The sequence below is a fragment of the Squalius cephalus genome (assembly GCF_949319135.1).
Source record: "Squalius cephalus genome assembly, chromosome: 10".
NCBI lineage: Eukaryota > Metazoa > Chordata > Actinopteri > Cypriniformes > Leuciscidae > Squalius > Squalius cephalus.
The window spans coordinates 42,055,347-42,073,222 of NC_137131.1; the positions used below are offsets into that span (position 1 = coordinate 42,055,347).

The 17,876-nt window shown below is 39.8% G+C and overlaps 1 protein-coding gene across 3 annotated transcripts in view; it reads right to left on the minus strand.

Moving 5' to 3' along the window:
- szt2 (SZT2 subunit of KICSTOR complex) overlaps positions 1 to 17,876 on the minus strand; it is a 153,056-nt gene that overhangs the window by 129,299 nt on the left and 5,881 nt on the right. For all 3 annotated transcript variants that reach the window (XM_079882932.1, XM_079882931.1, XM_079882930.1), the window contains exons 4-15: positions 15,738 to 15,908; positions 15,521 to 15,643; positions 12,152 to 12,311; positions 10,186 to 10,292; positions 9,397 to 9,625; positions 7,009 to 7,179; positions 5,063 to 5,294; positions 4,806 to 4,935; positions 2,755 to 2,900; positions 1,745 to 1,897; positions 996 to 1,110; positions 676 to 881 (exon numbers count right to left, since the gene is read on the minus strand). In XM_079882932.1, coding sequence (XP_079739058.1) covers positions 676 to 881; positions 996 to 1,110; positions 1,745 to 1,897; positions 2,755 to 2,900; positions 4,806 to 4,935; positions 5,063 to 5,294; positions 7,009 to 7,179; positions 9,397 to 9,625; positions 10,186 to 10,292; positions 12,152 to 12,311; positions 15,521 to 15,643; positions 15,738 to 15,908 — 1,943 coding nt within the window. The remainder of the gene's footprint in view (positions 1 to 675; positions 882 to 995; positions 1,111 to 1,744; positions 1,898 to 2,754; positions 2,901 to 4,805; positions 4,936 to 5,062; positions 5,295 to 7,008; positions 7,180 to 9,396; positions 9,626 to 10,185; positions 10,293 to 12,151; positions 12,312 to 15,520; positions 15,644 to 15,737; positions 15,909 to 17,876) is intronic.

The window sequence follows — 17,876 nt, forward strand, 5'->3', positions numbered from 1 at the left end:
CAGCAGACCCTAACTATGTTATATCGATCAATGATTGAGAGTATTCTCACATATAATATTGTTTCATGGTACGGCAATCTAACATTAAAACAAAATAACAAACTCTCACAAATAATTAATCAAGCAAATAAGATTACTGGACAAAAACAACAGCCACTTCAGAGCTTGTTCGATCATTTTATGGGAAAAATGGCAATTGCGATTTTTAAAGATAACACACACCCTCTTCACTCTGCTTTTGAATTGCTCCCATCTGGACGTAGACTAAAAATTCCCTTGGCTAGAAAAAATGTCTATAAAAGATATTTTCTTACAATGGCAGTGATTATCTTAAATCGTACAGTGTTTTAATTGAAACAATAGAACGGCTGTTAATATTTTTAATTTTTCTTTCTTACAGTGTTTAACTATATAATTCTTTGTATTTGTGCTGTTGATGTGTGATGTGTTTTTTAAGCAGTGAATGTTTGTTACAGTGTCAAAGAAAAATTTCCGCTCTGTGAAAACAGATTGGACAATAAAGTTCAATCAATCAAGAAGAAAAGCCATTAGAAAATAAGGTCAATTTTGACATGAAGTTGACTGTAGCACTGTCATAACTTTTTGTACACGCTAAAAACTTCATCAAGATAACAGAAATGAGATTGATAATTGTTTTATGTTTACGTCACTGACCTGATCAGTAGTTTTTCAAGAGGTTTGTTGAGCACCACCACACACGGCCGGTCAGAGAGCGCCGGTTTGGGCACCGGAAGAGGCGGAGACTTGGAGGGTGAAGCGTTACCCAGAATCTTCCGCTTGGTCTTTGGTGTGGCCTCCTTATTCTGGACTCGATGAGGGAAGCGCAGCCGCAGGATCTGCTCTCGAAGTTCATCCACAATCTACAAACAGAGTCAGAGCGACAAACACTCGTTCTCTTATGCTGTTCTGTTCTGTTCTGAAAGCAGTTTTCACATCAAATGAACTGAACTCTAGTGTGAAAAACGCCGCCTCACCTTGTTCCTGGTGTGTGCAAGAGTTCCTATCGGGAAGCCCAATCGCAGCACCATGCAGGGAGCTTTAGAGATCAGACGCACCAGATAGAAGGAGACAGGTGGCAGCTCAGAGGCACTGTGGGAATAATGCGTGTTAAAGGTGCTGTATATAACTTTTTCACTCGACTAAAGCATAAAAATACCATATGTTTGCAGATATTGAGGAAACATGCTAAGTTCGCATACTCGTTTCTCTGAAAAACACTTCTACAGCCAGTTATTTTACTTTGAAATGTGTGTTTTGTGCTGGAATGTCTGTTTTTGTTTTGGTCTGTGTGACTCCGCCCACTGCCAGTTCACCCAATAGTATTTGGACACCCCGGGATGCCAGTTAGCAGGAAACACAGCGTATTTCGCTTTCCTGTAGCTCAAAAGCCAAGGTCATGGGTTCGATTCCCAAGGAAAGCTTGATAAGAATGTAAATGTGTACCTTGGAATGCAATGTAAGTCGCTTCGGATAAAAGCGTCTGCCAAATGCATAAATGTATTGCAGCCAGCAAACAAACTGGGTCAGAGAACGCAGATTCTACCCAACCTAAAAAGCCTCGGTATCCATCTAAAAATCTCTATGAACGAGATCATATTAAAACGCGATTTGCGATATTTTGAATTTGGACTGCAGTACCTATTTCGACCACTAGCTGTAGTTCTTACAGACTGCACCTTTAAAACACTGCTCTGTAAATCTGGCAAAAGAACTGTGCATGTACCTGTAAATAAGTTTGACGTATGAGTATCCCTCCACCAGGACGAAACTGCTCCAGTCCCTGAGCAGCGAGGTGAGCGCAGAGTGAGAGATCCGACACTGGACGGTGCTGAATCGACCATTACTGCCAGCGTTGTGCACGTGCTTCGGGACAGGGCTGAACAGAGAGACATAAAGCAAAGAGGGATTTATTAAACACTGACTTTTATATGGAGCACTACCTGTACCTCCAAACCAAGTCTTTTTTATACCAACTCAACTTGGTGTCAGCTAAAAAAGGAAAGACATTTCAGTAATTTCTCTTCAGACAAGTCACCTTCATTTATATAGCGCTTTTAACATTATAGATTGTTTCAAAGCAGCTTTACAGTGATAATAGGAAATTAAAGTAACAGAGATTGTTTGGGCTTTACAGCAGCTCTAGAATAAAGTTACTGTACAGCTAAAGTTAGTTTTGATTGATTCACTTCCGTTGCAAAGATCATTAGTTATTAACTTAGGAGCCGCTAACACAACAGAAAACCCTTAACGCGCTCCGACCCGCTCATCCGCACAGCTCGAGAATGCAAACCTTGATTCCAAGGTGCAAGTGTTGAATAATAAAAAATAAAATAAAAAGTTATCATCTCCGCGCAAACTTCAAAAATGTGAATATGTGAAAACGCAGACGGCGTGCACATGCATATTACGTGTTTAGGTATGCGTATGTCAGTAACTATAGGTATTTTATTTTTTTATCGCTTCCGTGTGTCCATGCGAATTGGAATTATTTTGACAACGTTTTATCTGTACAGAGGTAAAGGGAAGGGACTAACATGCATCAATTAATTGTTCACAATAAGACGTGTAGTAAGAACATAAGGTCAGTTTTGACTTTTTATATGGAGCAGTATTTCCAAACCAGGTCTCTCTCTTTTCACACCAACTCAAGTTAAATCTTTTGGAGTAACATTCCCAACACTAACAGGACTAAACTATATTGACCGCTGACGGGTCCAGGCTGTGTTCACTCACATGTCATGTTCCAGAATGATAGCGATGCGATGCATGTGCAGCCAGCGCTGCCAGAAGTTAGCGTCCATGGACAGGATTGGCTTCCAGTAAGAGGCAAACTGCGATTGGCTGGAGTCTTTAGAGCCACTGTGCTGGAGGGAAAGGACCTGATGGAGAGCAGGATTGTGGTTAGCATGTTAAAGGGGTGGTTGATTATGATTTCACTTTTCTAACTTTAGTTAGTGTGTAATGTTGTTGTTTGAGCATAAACAACATCTGCAAAGTCACAGCGCTCAAAGTTCAAAGCAAAGGGAGACATTTTCTTTTAAAGAAATAGCTTTTTAAGGACTACAACAAACGGCTGATAGAGACTACACAACATTCCTCCTGGGTTAGTGACGTCACTAACCCTAAAATTTACATAAACCCCGCCCCCTGAACACGATTTATAGATTATCAAGACAGAATATGCTAATCAATGACTAGAAGATAACTACACATCAGCTACATAAATTTAAACAAACAAAAAGGTTTTTGAAATTTTCAGGACACAAGCTGTTGTAGCTCCGCCCTCTGTGCCGGGAGCAGCAGCTCATTTGCATTTAAAGGGACAGACACAAAAACAGTGCATTTTTGCTCACCCTCAAAGTGACAACTTTAACATGCTATATACAAATATATGTGGGGTATTTTGAGCTAAAACTTCACATACACACTCTGGGGGCATCAGGGGCCGTATTCACAAAGCATTTTATCTTACCACTAGGAGTACTCCTAAATCGCACTAAAAGATTTTAGCTAGGAGTTTTCTCTTAAAAGTTATTCACAACGCCTTTCAGACCTACTCTTAGTAAAGAAAAATGACAACTCCTAAACTAAGAGTGAGTCTTCGTTGCTATGGATGACGTCATTACTCATGCACGAGCTTGACTGAAGTGACCACCTTGATTGGCTCATGATTGTAACGCGGGAATGATTCCAAACACCTCCCCTACGATGATGAGTGACAGGTGACAGGTCTGAGAATGCGTGCGCTACACAAGTAGTGCGAAGGACGGAAGATGAATAACTGAATAAATAGCCTAAATGAATAAAGAGTAAGGCAAAACAAATAGCCTAGTAGCCTAATGAAACATATGGATTGATGCATTACATTTACATTTACATTTATTCATTTAGCTGACGCTTTTATCCAAAGCGACTTACAATTGCTATATATGTCAGAGGTCGCACGCCTCTGGAGCAACTAGGGGTTAAGTGTCTTGCTCAGGGACACATTGGTGTCGCACAGTGGATTCGAACCCGGGTCTCTCACACCAAAGGTATGTGTCTTATCCATTGCGCCACCACCACCCTATGCAATATCTTTGCAACATTATTGAATTAATCTGTCACTATATGCCTCTGCCTACGTTTGCAAAGAGAAGAACATTTTAATTTGATTCACAATGATACGTTACAATTAGTTTACATGCAATGAGTAGCCTAGTTTTGGTTGTTGTTGGTGGCGTTATTGCATTCTTAGAATTGTTCCCTCGCGATTGGAAGCTCCTGTAGCCGCCGCGTACGCATTTCAAAACATCGCAACGTGAAATGCCACAAAAAGCGGTTTGTGAATAGGTCTTAGTGAGTTAGGAGTCCTCTCGACTTCTTTTAAGCTGTCCCAGGCTTAGGTGCTACTTTTAGGGCTAACACACTTCGTGAATTACTCTTAGTTAAAAAAAATTAGGAGTCCTAAAGTTACGAGTGCCACGCCCATTATTTTTAGGAGTTGCTCCTAAATTCGCCAGTTAGGAGCTACTTTTAGCCTTAAAATTCTTTGTGAATACGGCCCCAGAGATTTATTTTACATCTTGTGAAAAGGGCATTATACCACCCCTTTAATATCACCAAAACAGTAATATTGAGAAACATCATTACAATTTAAAATCAGTATTTTCTATGTGAATATATGTTCAAATGTAATTTATTCCTGTGATGCAAAGCTGAATTTTTAGCATAATTACTCCAGTCTTCAGTGTCACATGATCCTTCAGAAATCATTTTAATACAATGATTTTGTGCTCACTCACCGGTGTGGTCGATCCAGGTGGGATGTAAAACAGAGGAACACCATTTTTTGTGCTTTCGGGGATGGTGTAATGTTCTGGGATAGAATTAAAGGACTGCAGGTGCACTAACATCTGGTCTGTCTGATTTATGCTGTTGAGAACAAACGACATACGGCATTACTTTATGACATCAAACTAAACCTGACAGCAAAGTATCTAAAATCTTCCTTCTGCAATCGCTGTTCAAGTTAACCCAGAGTTTAAAACAGAAATCTGACCTCTGCAGAGTGTTCCAGAAGCGACGGATGACAGACGTCCGGTAGGGGCTTGTGATTGGTTTCCGCATGGTGCAGCTGATGTCATGGAGGATGTCATAACTGCCCTCCATGGTCACCTCCACCCAGGTGGTGCGTTTGATTGGATCCAGGGGCCAGGACGCAACGGCAAGGTACTCGATGCGCATGTTATGCTTCCAGAGGAGGACCAGCTTCAACTCCAACTGACTTCCTCCTTATAGAGATAATTAGATGATTACATGATTATTGAGAAATCCCAATTACCTATTTCAAGGCTGCATTAAAGGTGCAATTTTAGCGGCATCTAGTGGTGAGGTTGCGAATTGCAACCAACAGAAGTTACGTGGCCGACAGGAAGTGATGTCGTCGTCTGAGACAGCAGAGAGTAGCCAGTTCAGCAATGAGGTTTCTTTACAAAGATAAATTAAGAAATTAGGTTTACTTAATTATTCAGTAAAACGACAGCCTGGCTAACGTCAGACCACTTTCTCATTGAGACGTGGTCTGGGAACCACATGTTCATTTTCTCGTATTTGAGGCGTGGTTTACGAATGCCCAGAGCCGTTTATTGGGCACTACGAATGTCTATCAAATGCGCCTGTACGTAGCTCATAGCCAATCGTTTCAATTATACCAGATGACGTATGTAGAGCGACAGAAATTCGACTAAGAAGAAGAAATAAACTTGCGTTCTAAACTACTTAGAACACTATCTAAGGCTGCATCGAAAGGTAACTTCGCGTCTCATGCCATGTTGGATCCATAGATATAAACAAACTGCTTCGGTGTGTCGCATAGACGTCGTCATCGTCTTGCTGCTCCCTCCCCGTTCTGTGATTGGTTCCCTTTTTGAGGGGAAAATCTGGTCCATGGTGTCCAGGCTGCCTAGCAGCGTGAATAAAATCGCGCTGCGCACAAGGCAGCATGGGGAAACCCAGGCTAGTAAAACGATATGTTATTGCAAATATTATTGTTACTTGTTCCTCATTGTGTCAGTGTTTTATTTGCTGACTTTAGCTTGCTTCTTTGCACAAAGAACAACATAGTGACGAAACGCGTTTGTCCATTTAGGGCCACTGTAGAAACATGTCGATGTAAGGGGACCCGTGGTGTGTGTAGATAGAAATGGCTCATTCTAAGGTAATAAAAATATAACGCTTCTTTAAGTAAGGTCTTTATACACCACTGAAAACATAGTTATGTCTATGATATTGCGTTTCTGTCAACAGATCCTCCTAAATATTACACAATGCACCTTTAAAGGTGAAGTATGTAGTTTCTGTGACACTAGTGGCACCAAGCGGAATTACAAAAAATAAAGCATATTTTTATACGCCCTTATATGATGAAGCTCCTTCGGGTACTTGTGAAGGCATGTCTCAACAGGTAAAATTAGGCTACTTTCAATAAAAGGTCCAACATATTAGGAATACTTTTAGCTGTGTTGCTATGCATCATTAGTAATCAACTGAGTAGTATAAACCGATTCAGCCTTTATAATAAACCCATTCACAGTACCTGCACCAGTAGCATTTGTTTACATGACACGCCACAACTATTTGAGGCTGAGTAAACATTTTAAACTGGTACATTTGAATCTGAACAAGTGCATGATGATGCTGTAAGGTAATGAAGAGTCCATTGTAGCATGTTGCACTGCATTGCAATGTCATGATCTGTTCATGATTGTTTAATCTGTGAAGGTCTAAATGCAGCGAATTTTGTCTTGCACTTTTGTAACTGAAGATAAATGTATTTTCCCATGCAACCATGTGACATAAATACATACCTTCTATAGGTTAAGAGGGTGTATTTTATCATACATTTTTTGTACGCACCATTTAAACGCATAAAATACGTAATTTGCATAAGATCATTATACAAGTATATTTCAACATTCAATACCACACCTTATGAGGTTAAAGTACCTTTAGTGATGTTAATCTCTCGGATGATGTATCCCTCTCTCAGTCTGATAGACAACACACTGATCAAATCAGCATGCACTTCCTTCTCTGTGTGTTTCTTCCTGCGCATCACTAAGGCGGGGTTTCCACTGGCCGACACCAGGTGTTCATTAAAGAGCCTGTGCTGGGAGACTAGAAACACAGGGATGACACATGTCAGTCATTACAGTGATGTATGCAGAACCTTGTGTGTGTGTGTGTGTGTGTGTGTGTGTGTGTGTGTGTGTGTGTGTGTGTGTGTGTGTGTGTGTGTGTGTGTGTGTGTGTGTGTGTGTGTGTGTGTGTGTGTGTGTGTGTGCGTGTGTGTCCGAGATGCTTGAAGAAACCTTCCTGCAAAGCTCCCTGAAAAACTATGCGCAAGTGTACCTGGACAAAAGCCGTTTTAAACGCAAAGGGTCGTTACACCAAATATTGATTTGAATTAGTTAATAGAAGTTAAATCATAAATAAATTCAATTTGTGATTTTATTTTTGAAAGCATTCTCACTTTACAGCATTTTAACACAAGTGCCAGTGCTTTTCACAGTACTGTAGCTTTGCAGGAAGGTTTCTTCAAGACGTTCCCGCAGTTCTTCTGGATTTAGTCTGTCTCAGTTTCTTCTGTTTCTTCATGTAATCCCAGATGGACTCGATGATGGTGAGATCAGATCATACCGGCTGTTGTCAGACTCCTTGTGCATACACAAATCTCACTGGATTATTACAATCAATGGCAAAAAGAATGTTTGGAAATGTAAACTGATATTTCCTACTGACACACTACAGCAAAAGATATAAATAACTGACTTAAAACCATTTTTTTTTTGGGGGGGGGGGGGCAAATTGATATATCTTATATATATATATATATATAGATATATCAATTTGTATATTATATATCAAAGCCAATCAAATTCTAGATATATCTAGACTTTTTATAAGTGAAAGTAAAATCAAGTGCAATTCCATGCAGTCACATGGTTCATTTAAAAAATGACTCAGCATCTTTAAACATTGCAAAAGGAAATAAGCAGATGACCGACTGAAAAATAAATATCATGAGCATTTATGAAATCACCTCTAATGTGACTGTAATGTGAATGTAATTTTGCTTAATTGTGAGGCAGAACTGAAAGCTCACAGACAGGGTTGAGATACCGAGCGCTGAGAGCTCTGTTATTTATTAATTATAGTGTTTTAAGTGGACAGAGCAATCCTCTCTTAGAAATATTCAAGCGCTCAAACACCTCTGAATGCTTTCCTTCCTTCTCTGCGGTTCTCAGATCTCATTTTGCCTGACAACTAAAATACTTCATATTTTTTTAAATATTTTAAATATGAGGGAAGCACAAAACACTAAACTTGGTTAAGGTATTTATCTGACAAAATTCTTTGGCAAAAAATGCAAACTACAGCTACAGGTTTTATTTTACTATGCAAAAAAATGCATAGAAAAACAAAAAGTTCACAGCATGCATTGACTACAGCATAATCAGTTATTAATATTTTTTTTGGTTCTCTCTTGTTTTTGCATGTGTTCATAATTTCTTTGTATGACAGCCTGGCCAAAAATTATGTTGGCACAATTTCATTGCGTAATCACTAGTAAAACAATTGACTCCGAGCACAACAATACAATATGCTAAGAAAAGGTTTAACACATTTATAATAATTTCAAATAAAGGGTGAAGATGTCAATGTTCCTAGGCCGGACATCATTTTTGGCCACTACTATAGTATAATATTATATTTCCTATTTTAAAGATACTGCAGGCTCATATTTCAAGAAAAACCATGGACAGTTTGAAATGCTAAAACAATGAAATACTCAGCAGGACCTTCTCTGAAAGGGTTAGTTCACCCAAAAATTCTGTCAAAAATTCTGCGCAAAAACAAAACAAAAATAACGACTTTATTCAACTCTTCATTTTCTTCTGTGTGGGTCTGAGTGAGTTCACGTAGTGTAACAGCGCAGCGCTTCTGGGTTGTACGTCAGAATGGAGGCTCGCTATTGGCCAGCATCACACACATGACCAGCGTCGGCCAATAGTGAGCCTCAGTTCATGAAAATGAATAGTTGAATAAAGTCGTTATTTTTGTTTTTTTTGCAAACAAAAAGTATTCTCATCGCTTGATGAACTTAAGGTTGAGCCACTGTAGTCACTTGGACTATTTTAACAATGTCTTTACTAACTTTTCTGAGATGGCAGATATTGATTACCTAGCAGCCTATGAAGGAGTGAGACGGCTCTCAGATTTCATCAAAAATATCTTAATTTGTGTTCCAAAGATGAATGAAAGTCTTACGGGGTTGAAACAACATGAGGGTGAGTAATTACTGACAGAATTTTAATTCTGGGGTGAACTAACCCTTTAAGCCTGAGTTGAGCTTACAGCAGTCTGGGTTCATGGACTCGCCGGTCCTCAGGAAGGAGTATGTGAGGAAGGAGCGGTGGTAAGCGTTCATCTCGACGCCGGTCGAGTCGGACTCAGGACACATTGACAGATAGGAGCCAAAGGTTGCCATGGAGATGAACTTCATCAGCTCCACGTTGGGGATGTAGCCAAAACTACAGTCGTAGGAGTACGCGCCGCCCACCTGAGGCAAACACAGGAGAACAAAAGGGAATGTTATGCTTTATAACAGACCAGTTACACAGTCAAACGAAATCTACTGCATTTACAATATTGTTCAAAAGTTTGGGGTCAGTATGTTTTTGTTTTTTTAAAGAAATTAATATTTTTATTCAGCAAGAACACAATAAATTGATGAAAAGTGACAGTAAAGACATTTATAATATTACAAAATATTTCTATATCAATTAAATGCTGTTTTTTTTAACTCACATAAATGTTTGAGCAACAAATCAGCGGATCATGTGACAAAACTCAGCATTGAATCACAGATAAAAATTACACTTCAAAATATAATCACATAGAAAACACTTATTTTAAATTGTAATAATATTTCACAAAATAATTTTTTTTCTGTATTGATAAAAAAAATTGCAGCCATGATGAAGAGAAGAAATTTCAAAAAAATATTTTTTTTTTAATCATACCGACCTCGAACTTTTCTTTGAATGGTAATGTAAAGAGCTTTAATGTATTTGTGGCAGTCAATGAACATGAACATGTCAAAATGGATCTGAGCAGTACTTGAACAAAGGAACAGGCGATGGTTCCACTTCTCAGCTGGTTCAGCAGAGTTTCACACACAGCTACATCAGGAACGCTCGTCACTCCATCTGTGATGATTATTATACCTGCGGGACAACACAAAAGATTAATTGTACGTCATGCATTACCATTCATACTGCCCACTCGGCAGCCGACCACCTTTTGTTTCGTTCTTACGTGTCATTTAGCCATGGGTAAATGCCGTCTTTAAAATCATTCACAGTATAATTAATTTTGTTTCTGGGTGCACTGATTAAAACTAATGAATACATGTAAAATAAATGGCTTGTACTGGTTCAAACTTGTAGTTCAGTTCGCTTGGTTCGTTTGGTCCGGACCAAAAAATATATAATTTAGTCCTGTTCCTCTTAGCGTTCACATTAGCGAACATCCAAAACAATGCTGTGTTCTGGGCTAAATTTGCTCGTGAAGAGCTTATAAAATGTGTAAAGGAGTCAAAACAGCGGCAGGAATCCCTCCGTCACACACACACACACACAGATCTGCTGATGCCCATCCTGAACTGTGATGGGCAACATCGCGACTATGACTAGAAAAAACAGGTGTGTAGAGCATTCTGTCCTTTTTAGGGGTGCATCTTGTGACATCATGTCCTGTTTTTGGTTCGTTTACATGTCTTTGGTCCATGTTGAGTTCATATTTCAGTCGAACCGCACCAGAGATTGTTTGAAAGCGGATCGAGACCAATCTTTTCAGCGTCTCGGTACTAGGGCTGGACCCGAATATTCGAATATTCGAATAATCGTTCGGTGGGTTGGTATTCGATTTCAGAATTTGACATTCGAATATTCGTTTTTTGTGTTTTTTTCCACACCTGGGATCGGTTCTCATTCGCGCTTGAATAAGGCCGGCGACACACTGGCTGCGTGGCGTGTCCGTTTTTATTTCGGCTCCATGTTAACAGGTTGGAGTTTGCACACTGCCTCAGACGCAGCTCGCGCCACGCGGAAACACGTGCATGCTAGAAATAGAACCGACGCCTTGAGTGTTCCTCTGGCTAGAGCGCAGAACAACGGAGTTTGTATGGACAGAAGTGCATGCCTGAGCTTGTGTTTTGGGTTGAGCTGCGTTGCTTTGACATTGTGGAAAATAGAATAATAGAAACAAAATGTATTAGCCTTTTTACCCGTTAATATCAATTTAAATTAATCTCGTTTTTAATTTAACTTAATTTCATTTTTCTTTATTTAAATTTCGTTTTTTCTTTATTTAAATTTCGTTTTTTCTTTATTTAAATTTCGTTTTTTCTTTATTTAAATTTCGTTTTTTTCTTTATTTAAATTTCGTTTTCTTTATTTAAATCTACCCTTTACTGTGTCAGTAATTTGTTAATCAGAAAAATATTAGACTACCTTAAAAGTATTGCTTAATTTAACAGACCTGTGTGTGTGCGTTTTATATCACTAGTGTCCGTTTTCGGAGAATATAAGCCCTGCCCGCGTGAGGTGCGCCGCTTCCCGCTCGCGCTGTTCTGTAGTTTACTAAAAGTTTAAATTCTGAATGTGTCGCGTCTCGCGTGTCCATTTATATTGCACCAAATGCGACACTGCACTCCCGTGTGAAGTCGATTGGATGAACGGTTCTCGAAATAATAATAATAATGCAAACAGGCAGACAGACACATAGAGATTCCAGCCTTTATTAGAGAGAAGAATATGTTCAGCCCCCTCTCTCCGAAGCTTAGAATATTCGATGTTCATTACTACCGAAGCTTCGAAGCTCAAAAAATGGTATTTGGACCAGCCCTACTCGGTCCGCTTGTTTGGTTTGGATGGCAGCGTTCACACTTATTCAAATAAAACGCACTAACAGAGCAATCACACCAGAGTTCGTTTCAATCCAACTAAGCATGCCAAGTGTGAACCCTAAATGTGATGCTCACTGGATTTCAACATCATGTGGGGAACAGGATAGAGACACTGACCTGCACCAGAGTTTGGAGGCAGAAGTTGCAGCGCCAGAATCCCCTGCCTCACCATGCTGACCAGCCCCACGTCTGCCGTCACCATTGAAACCCCCGGCTTCCTCGGAGACGGTTCCTCCACAGCCTCATTGGAGAAGGACTGATAAACAGATCCATTGAACTGAAGAACATACAGAGAGATGTTTTTTAGACCTAAAGTGTCTAATGTAACAAATTCAAATATGTAACAAATTGTAACAAACCGTTTGGGGTCGGTAAGATCATTTAATGTTTTTGAAAGAAGTCTCTTCTGCTCACCAAGACTGCGTTTATTTGAGCAAAAATAAAGACTATTGTGAAATAAAATATTATTACAATTTATAATAACTGTTTTCTATGTGAATATACATTCAAATGTAATTTATTCCTGTGATCAAAGCTGAATTTCCAGCATCATTACTCCACACTGTTTTTATTTTTCAGGATTTTTTGATGAATAGAAAGTTCAAAAGAAAATATTTGAATTAGAAATCTTTTGTAACATTCTAAATGTCTTTACTGTCACATTTGATTAATTGAATGTATTATTAATAAAAAACTAACCCCAAACTTTTGAATAGTAGTGTATGACAAGACGCTGTAAAATTACACATGAACACTAATTAAGCAACAACATATGAGAGGTTATGCAAAATTAGCACAATGGCGCCTTTCATCATATTACATTTGTTGTCATTTTATGAATTTTTTTTTTATTTTACCGCTAAGTTTTGTTTCATACCAATAAATAATATTTAACCAGGGCCTAAAACTAACTTTTTGCCACACATGCAAAAGGGCGGTGACTTAAGAAAATATATCGGCCATTAATATTTTTTACCAGCCGTAAAAAAAAAAAAAAAGGCAGTAATGACATTCACAATTCTCTATTCCAATTTTGATACCACAGCTAAAACTACTAGCCTAACTAACTAATAGAAATTTAAAAACATTATTAAAGACAAGTAAACAGTCTAATAATCAAATTACAAGCAAAAGCACAAATAAATGCAATATAACAAAGATACAAATGAAAAAAACAGTGCTTCTCAGGTTTTTCATGTACAGGAATTTAATAAAGTAAGCAAATGTATAGTAACTGCATAGTCTTCATTGCATAAATTAGACATCCTTATTAATTATTCCTTATTAAAGTTACGAAAGTTATTCGGTCAAGAGCAGTAAGTGATTTTTTCTTTGTCTTTTGTTGTTTGATTAACATTAAAACAGTCAGCAGCAGGAATATTAGGCCGCTGTCACTTTAAGAGTGAATGCACGAATCTCATATACTGATACACACGCGTTAACTTTCTCAACTGTTTACATTCACTTAAGACATAACCGACTATGTTTACTAGGGTACTCTTTATTTTTTGACAGTTTTGTGTGAATGTGTCCATTCAAGTGCAAGAAGACATGAAAGAGAGAGAGCTCAGTTTAATAACTGAACGAAGCTTTCTGAAGGAAATGAGCTCCCTTTGGCGTCTTCTTGCGCTTGAATGTTTAAATTGTCAAGGCTTAAACCTTTGTGACAATGCAGCGCTGGCCCGTCAACTGTCCTGAGCGTCGTTCACGTTTCTTCACTTTTTTGCATTGTTAGAACTCAAAAAAATGTTACCGGCCAACTGGTGAGTGACACCGTTTCATACACAGATTATAACTCACATTTGGCACTTGGTTAGTGTTAATTTTAGGCCCTGCATTTAAAGGGATACTTCACCTCTGGAAAGATGAATGTGTATTTAAAATGGGTCATTTATGTAGAAGAAATGTGAAATTATTTTTGAATTTGGAGCTTTCTAGACTGAGAAAAGCCAGAAAATGTATTTTTGGCTTATGTGGATGAAAGACAACAACTCCCAGAATGCACTTGCTTCGCTGCCCTACGAGGCCACTCCCAAGCCACGCCTACCGGTAAGAGCGCGCAGTTAAACAACAAGACTAGGCTACTAGTGAGTCTCTGTGACGAGTCTGCACGGGATTTCGAGATCGCCCAAAATGTCCGGGATTCGGCTTTTGCACTCTACAGTCGCCATTCATCATGTTTACTGTGGCGAGCAGGACGAGGCTGAGGGGCGCGGGAGAACGACGCGAGGCCGGTGGCGTGATTACTGAGGAGAGCGACACCTGTGAGACGCACCGGTCTCGTATCTCTCACGGAGGAGCGGGAATTTTCTTAGCAATGTTAAAACGCACATCAACCGATCACTTGTTTAGCGTTCATGTAAACACTACATTCAGATTCACCAATGGGAATGAATTCAGTTAGATTGAAACAAAAGGTGTGCATGTAAACAATGAATGGCGATTGCAGAAAGCAAAAGCCGAATCCCGGACATTTTGGACGATCTTGATGGCCGGACATGTCCGGGAAAAAGAAGATGTATGGTAACCCCTACTACTCAGCTTTCTCCACAGAATAAGAACCCGTTAGCTTAGCTTCCAAAAAAAGACAGCTGACACTACACTCACCTAAAGGATTATTAGGAACACCTGTTCAATTTCTCATTAATGCAATTATCTAATCAACCAATCACATGGCAGTTGCTTCAATGCATTTAGGGGTGTGGTCCTGGTCAAGACAATCTCCTGAACTCCAAACTGAATGTCAGAATGGGAAAGAAAGGTGATTTAAGCAATTTTGAGCGTGGCATGGTTGTTGGTGCCAGACGGGCCGGTCTGAGTATTTCACAATCTGCTCAGTTACTGGGATTTTCACGCACAACCATTTCTAGGGTTTACAAAGAATGGTGTGAAAAGGGAAAAACATCCAGTATGCGGCAGTCCTGTGGGCGAAAATGCCTTGTTGATGCTAGAGGTCAGAAGAGAATGGGCCGACTGATTCAAGCTGATAGAAGAGCAACTTTGACTGAAATTACCACTCGTTACAACCGAGGTATGCAGCAAAGCATTTGTGAAGCCACAACACGCACAACGCGTCAAACACAGTATTAGTATGGTGTTCCTAATAATCCTTTAGGTGAGTGTATGTGTACATTCTGTGAGTGACATCCCACCCTCTATGGGCGGGTTGAAAACATGCGGGACAGCTCCTACTACTGGCTGTAGTCTTTAGCCTCTGGCCAAAAAATACTCAGATGACGCAAAATGACGATTTTTGCGTCATCAGAGGATTTTTTCCAGACAAAAAATACATAAATCTCTCGTCTCAGGGGGATATGAGGGTGGAAAGCACGGTAATTCGAAAATACTACAGGTTTTCTACTAATACAAAGCTTAATGCTAAATCCTGAAGTATCCCTTTAACTTTGGTAAAATTGCTGTAATGCACTGCAATGTGGCTTCTTGCTGCTTATTGCATGGTTGTATAAAATCCACAAGCGCTCTTGCCTGATTGTGCTGCTGCTGTAGGACGTCAGCGATGCTGCTCTCCACGGCTCTCAGCTGCTGATAGATCTGATGCAAGAACTGCTCCAAATCCATACAGTCCAGCTGACAGCCCTGAACCAACACCTGATGGGCAGAATCATGGCATATAACCGGTCAGAAAACGTGTTCAACGTGTTTAATGTGCATTTATAGATTCACAATGACCCGCAATCCAGACCTGATGAGAACTAAGGCCAATGATGGAGGAATACGCCAGAATAGTGATGAAGATCTCTGGCTGGAACAGGTGATCAGTTCCTGGGACTTTAAAGGGTTTTGCCAGACCAATCAAGCACCGAGACAGAGCATGGAAGACTTCGTCAAAGATCATCTCTCCTGTGCTGTCATCCTGAAGACAAGCGACATACGACACCACACTCTTAAAGGTACAATATGTAAGAATTTTGTAATAAAATATCCAAAAATCTCTTGCACAGTGTGATGCATTTCCTGCAGTTGTGTACTTACAATATCCCAAAAGTTCCCAAAGATTTTTAATTTCAGAGAAATTCCAATTTTAAATAAAGGCTCGTCCCTGTTCATTGTCGCCTGTCAATGACGTAATATCCGCGTTATCCCTGGTTTCCGCTCGTACTGCCATAGTAACCATGGCGACAGACGTGGACAACTGCGTTACGTCAAGCGGCACGCTCACGCTGTTGTTGTTTCGTTCAAACATTATTGACCATGGCAAGCAGACTTTGGGACAAAAGGAGAACTAAAACGAGGATCAATATCAGCGTGGCGTTTTCGAGATGCCGAGAGCTAGCGTCCGCGACTAACTTCGACTTGACAGAGACGCGCAAATGTAGAGGTGAGCAAATGTACATAAAACTAATCAATGTTATATAGCTCAACATGATGAAATGTTAGAATATGATCATTATGTTATTCTAATGTTGATCTAGCTTAATGCTAGTCTCATACAGACAAACTAACACATAGAATAACATTATAACTTTAAGTGTGTGTGAAAGCGTAGACCAAGTGAAACAGCGCTGCGTTAACTTACAAGTTTCATTTGTCTAATAAACTGCCCAGTGTGAGTATTAATTCAGCATTTGTGTGTAGTTCGGTAGAATGAAATGTCCTCATTCCTTTATATCCGCGGGACTCGCGTGTGGCGCTGATATCTGTCTCTCATTAGCACTCGTGCCCAGAGGTGGACAAAGTACACAACTTCCCTACTTGAGTGAAAGTACAGATACTACTGGTCAAATATTACTCCGTTACAAGTAAAAGTTGTAAAGACCGATTTTCACTTAAAGGGGGGGTGAAATGCTCATTTTCACTCAATCTCCTGTTAATCTTGAGTACCTATAGAGTAGTATTGCATCCTTCATATCTCTAAAACGTCTTTAGATTTATTATATTTATAAGTGAAAGATAGGGTGTACCGAGTCTTTCCGGAAAAAAACGAGCGGCTGGGGGCGGGCCGTGTGGGCGGTGTGCTATAGCTGTGCTAACTGATCTAACAACAACACAGAGAGACATTTGAAGTAGTTTACTCACCGCACACGACAGCGAAACTTTATCATTGTGACTGCTCGATCCTTAAGCATTAGACGATCTGCAAATCGTCGATCTGGGCTTTGTTTATAAAACAATCATCGTCAATATTGTCTTGCCCTGCCAACCAAAAACCCACTTCTTTGGTGACACTGACTTCCCTAAAAGCCGAGCATAGCGCTTTGAGGTAACGTACTGCTTTCGCTCTCTTCTCTCTCTGGTCTGCGAGTGCGCGCGCGGCCGCGGAGAAGTGCCCTTAGGACCCATATAAGGAAATTCCGCTCTATCTTACGTAAGACAGAGCCATACTCGAAAAAAACTTTTCGAAACTTGTGACAAACCGGAAGGAGTATTTTTGGAACAAAAATACTCCTTCAAACGTACAACTTAACTTTTGAAACTTTGTCCATGTTTAGCATGGGAATCCAACTCTTTAACAGTGTAAAAAAACTCAGTATGCATGAAACAGCATTTCACCCCCCCCCTTTAAGGATCGAGCAGTCACAATGATAAAGTTTCGCTGTCGTGTGCGGTGAGTAAACTACTTCAAATGTCTCTCTGTGTTGTTGTTAGATCAGTTAGCACAGCTATAGCACACCGCCCACACGGCCCGCCCCCAGCCGCTCGTTTTTTTCCGGAAAGACTCGGTACACCCTATCTTTCACTTATAAATATAATAAATCTAAAGACGTTTTAGAGATATGAAGGATGCAATACTACTCTATAGGTACTCAAGATTAACAGGAGATTGAGTGAAAATGAGCATTTCACCCCCCCTTTAAGCATTAGACGATCTGCAAATCGTCGA